This window comes from Equus quagga, chromosome 10 (genome assembly GCF_021613505.1).
Source record: "Equus quagga isolate Etosha38 chromosome 10, UCLA_HA_Equagga_1.0, whole genome shotgun sequence".
Taxonomy (NCBI): domain Eukaryota; kingdom Metazoa; phylum Chordata; class Mammalia; order Perissodactyla; family Equidae; genus Equus; species Equus quagga.
The window spans coordinates 118,536,535-118,542,534 of NC_060276.1; the positions used below are offsets into that span (position 1 = coordinate 118,536,535).

General features: G+C 44.2%; 1 protein-coding gene across 1 annotated transcript in view; it reads left to right on the forward strand.

Annotated features, from left to right (window-relative positions):
• PUDP (pseudouridine 5'-phosphatase) overlaps positions 1-5,546 on the forward strand; it is a 60,462-nt gene extending 54,916 nt beyond the window's left edge. The window contains exon 4 of the mRNA XM_046674067.1: positions 3,973-5,546. Within this exon, the coding sequence (XP_046530023.1) occupies positions 3,973-4,149 (177 nt within the window). The 3' untranslated portion in view covers positions 4,150-5,546. The remainder of the gene's footprint in view (positions 1-3,972) is intronic.
• Positions 5,547-6,000: the final 454 nt, after the last annotated feature.

Consider the following 6,000-nt stretch of genomic DNA (forward strand, 5'->3'; position numbering starts at 1 on the left):
GCAGAGACACAGTGCAGATACGTAATTCACGTCTCACAGGCAGGTCTGAGTGAGTGTAAGGTCAAGTGTACTCAGCGCACGGTGGGAAGGGCTGGGCTGGTGCTAAGGGAAGAAAGAAGTCCTTAAAAAGAAGGAGGAGATAGCAGGATTCAACCGGGTGGAACTCTTTTTCACGGTAGCTGAGTGAGGCAGATAGAAACTGCACCAAAATATTTTGCTATTTGAATGAAAAAAACACTTCCTCCTTTTATTTGTGCAAGATATAAGCTATATTATTTTAGCTTATATCTTCCAATGGTTTTATGACCCTTAAGTCCTGTGATTAGCAGGTAGAGTCTTTGTGGGTAACTTTTTTTTTTTTTTAAGGAAGATTAGCCCTGAGCTAACTACTGCCAGTCTTCCTCTTTTTGTTGAGGAAGACTGACCCTGAGCTAACATCCATGCCCATCTTCCTCCACTTTATATGTGGGACGCCTACCACAGCATGGCTTTTGCCAGGCGGTGCCATGTCTGCACCTGAAATCTGAACTGGCGAACCCTGGGCCGCCAAAGCAAAACGTGCGCACTTAACAGCTGCACCACTGGGCCAGCCCCTTTGTGGGTAACTTTTAAAGATTTATTCTCTGGTTTCCGATGGACAAGCGATGCTGTGAATGTTTATCAGATGTCTAGCTTTTAGGTGCTCTTCTCTGTGCATGGTCCTTAGAAGCACATTAGATCTTAGGAATCAGGACATGGAGAGTAATGAAGACATAAAACCTTTTGAGACATTTTTATAGTTGCTTTAAAATATAGTATTCTGCTTTGTAATTCTGCTGCTTCGAAGAAGAAGATGGAAGAAACCTGTAGTTCCAGATGCTGTCATATCACTAAGAGTCAAGTCCCGTGTGCAGCTTGTGGTGCAGTTGGCCACGGGCACCCAGGGCAGGTGGTTCTTATCGGCAGGATTCCTGTTTGGTGTCTGTTTTCTGCCTGGTATAAATGGCTGCTCTGTTTAGTTTGTGTGACAACAATGTCTGGGTGTCGAGGTCCAGCATTTTTCTTTTCTGATGAGCGGCGCATTCCTGCACCACCCCCTGAGTGTTCCTACCAGATTCTCATCATATACCCCTCCCTCCAGTGGACTGGCCCATTAGCTTTTAAAAACCTCAAATTCTGTTTTAGTATCTCCACATTTCTCAAATTCTTTTAGCTGATGTGAAATGTGCAAGTCCAGCTAACGTCTGTGAAAAGCATCTTTTGATGGCTACTAAGTGAATGGAGGAAAACGAAAGGAATTTTGGTGCCATTCACACAATGTGCACAATCAGGGTTTCCGTTAGTTTTTTTTGGCTAAACTACAGTCGCTTTTGACCTTTCAGTATGGTCAGCGTTGTGAGTGGCTTAGTTGAAGAAACCCACGCTAACTGGCCTGTCTCTCTGGCTTTTCCCTGAAAGCTCGGGAGGAAGGGAAGGGCTCGCTTCCTCTATCACGTTCATCTTATCCATTATGTCTCAGATCTCAGTGCTATATTTGGATTATTAATTCTAAAATGAAGTCAGGGCAAATTATGAATTGAAAACAGAAACCAATAGCATGTGCACACCTTCAGAAACAGTAAAAATTTCAAAAAGAGGATGTGTCAGTTACTTTCCCTCTCTCGGTGCCATAAATACCTGTAAAGCTTTTCCTCATCACTCTTGACATCTCTCCTTTCATTTTCTGGAACATAAACATGTGGAAAGAGCTGTCAGATGTGCACCGACTCCGCCGTGTTCTCAGGTGATGACAGACGTGGTGGGCCCCTCGTTTTGTAGGTGCCACAGTTTCTGAGCCACCAGTTTTGCCTCATGCCCGCCTGCCATGCCCTTCGGAAGGAGCTCACACAAATACAGAGTGAACGCTGCTTTTGTGACTTCAACCAGGCACAGCTACCCCAAGGGATGAGCAGAATCTCTTCTCTGACCCTCCTGAAATTTCATAGGTGGACTGCACAGACCGTCCAGATCCCCAGAGAACACAGGGGTATTTCAAAAACAAAATGTCATTTAACATTTGAGGGCCTATCTATGGTCCCAGATAAAACAGTCAGGACATTTAGAATACCATCAGGTCATAACTTTAAACAGACAGGCACAGAAATATCACCAACAGGAAGTCTCTGAATCAGATAACTAAGAAAACAAACCTGCATGGTGGAAGGAGTCGCTTCCCCCCTCAGATGGACAGCAGCGTGTCACAGTAGAAGCAGAGAGCTTGAGAGAACCAGAGCCTTCAGAAGTCCTCAGAGGAAGGCAGCGGGACTGTGTGCCCAGGACTACCAGGTTTCAGCACTCAAGTCCCATCTCCCGGGCAGACTGGTTCACTCTGAAGGTGGCCTAGCACTGGCTTGTTATGACATGTGGTGACTCATTTAGTCTTGTCTCGGCCCTGTGCGGGAGTCAGCTAATGAAGTGTCTCAGCCTCCGACTGCAGGAAGAAAGGAAGGGAGGAGGAGGAGGAGAGAAAAGTCAGTGTACTTGCTACAGAACAGACCACTGGGAAGGACTGCAAGAGCGGGTGTGAGTGACTGTGAGTGTCTGTGTGTGTGTTTTCCACTGACCTAAAGGCATCAGAAGATGCACAACTTCTGGTGTCACACTGCACCTGCAGCCGGCGTCCCTGAGCCCCTCCCGGGCCACAGCACACTGGGCTGCTACCACACTGGCTGAAGAGGTGGGAGAGAACTTTGTTGTGATAGAAGGCAGGAGGTCCGGCTGGGAGCAGAGGGGAGGGGAGAGTGGAAGGGTGCCCCTCAGCAATCCTGGGAGTTCTCAGGCACTTTGGAGAAGAGTGATGGCTACTAAGTGAATGGAGCAGAGTGTCTCACAGCAGTGAGGGGAGGAACCCTCTTGACAGATGTCCCCTACAGAATCCTAATCGAAAAGAATTAATAAAGCCACTTGCATATTCAGTGTGCAGGTTCCAGGAACTCAGGCAAGTTTCTAAGTGCGTGTTGATAGAAAGGTGACACGCCACCTTAGCGTTGGATAGACTTTGGATCTCTCATTTTGAGTGAGTCCTGACGTGACACTTACCGTAGTGTTGATCACATGATGGCACGTTTAGGAGCTCCCTGACAAATTCAGTGCACAGACACCCCGTTTTACATGTGGGTGTCTGAATGAGTGTGGGCCATCCCGATAAAAAAATAAGTGGGCTTACAAGATAAACTGAAAGAGATACCACATGTGGCACTACATCTTTGTGCTAATGAAATTTTTGTTGCATAACACTGGCACACACAAGGGCTGAACTTTTCACCAAAACACCCTAACCATTTAATTTTCAAACTACAGTACCTAAAACATGACCCAACTCTGAAGTTACTTTACATTTTAAAAGCATGTTTGGGGGCCAGCCACATGGCCGAGTGGTTAAAGTTCCACGTGCTCCACCTCGGCAGCCTGGATTCTTGGGTTTGGATCCCGGGCACAGACCTACTCCACTCAGCCATGCTGTGGAGGCATCCCACATACAAAAAGATAGAGGAGGATTGGGACAGATGTTAGCTCAGGTGCAACCTTCCTCAAGCAAAAAAAGAGGAAGATTGGCAAGGATGTTAGCTCAGCGCAAATCTTCCTCACCAAAAAAAGAAAAAGAAAACATGTTTGTTTTTCACAATTTCCTCTCGTGGTTTGAATGTTCAATTATTGACTGAACAGGTTTTTGGATCTGAATCAAACCCCCCAGCTGTGCCACATGTCAATAATGCTTTGGTGGCGGCGGCGGGAACCTCTCCTCTCTAAAGTAGCAGCCATGGGAAGGCCCCAGGACCCTTTAAGAGACGCACACCCTCCTTGCCACAGGTCGTAAGCTGGAAAGCCTCCACTTCTCCTTGTCTTGCTCTGAAGGTAACACAGCCAACAGTGATGATGGCAATCAAAGCACAGTCTAGGTGTCTGATTACGGAAAAGGCCGTCTCAACCTTCTTTTTCTTCCTCACCCTACAGTGCCTCGTCTTTGAAGATGCTCCCAACGGGGTGGAGGCAGCCCTCGCAGCTGGGATGCAGGTAGTCATGGTTCCAGATAGAAACTTACGCCGTGACCTGACCACCAAGGCTACCCTCGTGCTGGATTCCCTGCAGGACTTCCAGCCCGAGCTCTTCGGCTTGCCGCCCTATGAATGAGGGGTGTATGATGCCTCTCAGGGCACCGTGCCCCCCGCGCTCACTGGGGTGACCCACTCTGCTCAGGAAATCACAACTCCCACATCTCCCTGTAAGCAGTCATTCCAGCCTGTGAAGTCAGCCTTCTCATCCCAGGTGGGCCTGGCCCATTCTCTAGAGTGGGGAAAACCCGCAACTTGACAGTTGAGAGAAAACAAAGCAGAGATAGCCCAGAACAGAGATCAGAATTGTCATTTGAGTAATCATGTAGTGTCTGAAAAATCATATATAATAATATTTGAAGAATCATATGATTGTATTTGAATAATCATACAGTAATCATATACAGTGAATCCACATACATACATATACGTACTTGTATGTACATATGCATGCATGTACGTGTATGTATATAGACACACTTTTCCAAGACAAAATGAAATTATATTTGTCTTCATTTCTCTTTCTTTTTAGTTTTTCTAAATTCTGGCTGGAAAATGTAAAATATGTATACATATATGTATATGCTTTTATGTATATATATGTATATACATATATATTATATTTATATACGTTTTATACTGCTTCACTCTCCCCAGTGTTGATCTTAACACACAATAACAACTGATATACTTGAGATGGTAATTCTGTTTGGTTTGTAGTCTGAGTAGGAAAGCCGCTTTACCATCTCTTGAGACATCATTCTCTTTATTGGCAATTGTTGACCTTCTTTTTGTGTCCTCAAAATATCTCTGTGGACCTCTGCTCAGAAACTACCTCTGAACTGTGTCATTGATAGTTTCTTTTTAGCGTGAACAAAATGGTAATCTGTATCTAACATCTAGGTGTATATCCACTTCTTGAACATGTTTTCTACCTCAAAGAAATTATTTCTGTCTTTTAAGAACAGTTATTTTTCTAACACAACCTTTGATGCAAATATAATTTTATTTCAGAACACATGCTTGGTACTACCAAGAGCCATAGCACATTTTTTGAATAATTTATCGGACATTACACTTGGTGATTAACCCTTTTTAATAGATTTATTCAGCCTTTTGTAGTGGGAAAATTGTGAAAGTCATTGAAATGGGAAAAATACAATCACAGGGTGTCCCCACTTGGTGCACCCTTTCTCTGTCATTGTCTTTGATTGTCATCAAGCTAATTGTCAACTCCGAGTTGTAAAAAAATAATAGGAATAGATATGATTGTCTGGTGGGATGATTGTTTGTTGATGATTGCCTCTGGCTATTGACCAATTTTTCATCAGTTTAGCAAATCCGTATCAGCATTCTTGATTGCCTGTATACGTGTCTGTTCTTTGAATTGTCCTTCAAACTGGTTGTAACATCTTACTGGTTCCCTCACCAATTAATTTAATAATTGAATAAAATTTTTGGCACTTGTTCATGTTACATTTGTATGGGAGTGTGATTTTACCTTTCTTAAAAAGAACATTATCCTCTAACAAATATAAAACAGAAATATGACTAATTGACTTGTGGTTTTTTTAGCCCAACTGGTACTCACACTGCACGATGGCATTTATGTATTATTTCTTTTTTTTTTAATTTATTTTTGAGGAAGATTAGCCCTGAGCTAACATCCATGCCCATCTTCCTCTACTTTATATGTGGGAGGCCCGCCACAGCACGGCTTGCCAAGTGGTGCCATGTCCCCACCCGGGATCCGAACCAGTGAACCCTGGGCCGCTGAAGCGGAACGTGTGAACTTAACTGCTGTGCCACCAGGCTGGCCCCTCGGCGTTTATGTATTTTAAGTGAACCATAGTGCTTTTGCATCCAGGAATTAAGAGCGCTCGATGAAATAGTCACCTGTTGGATTTATCTCTTTCTTCCAAAATATGTA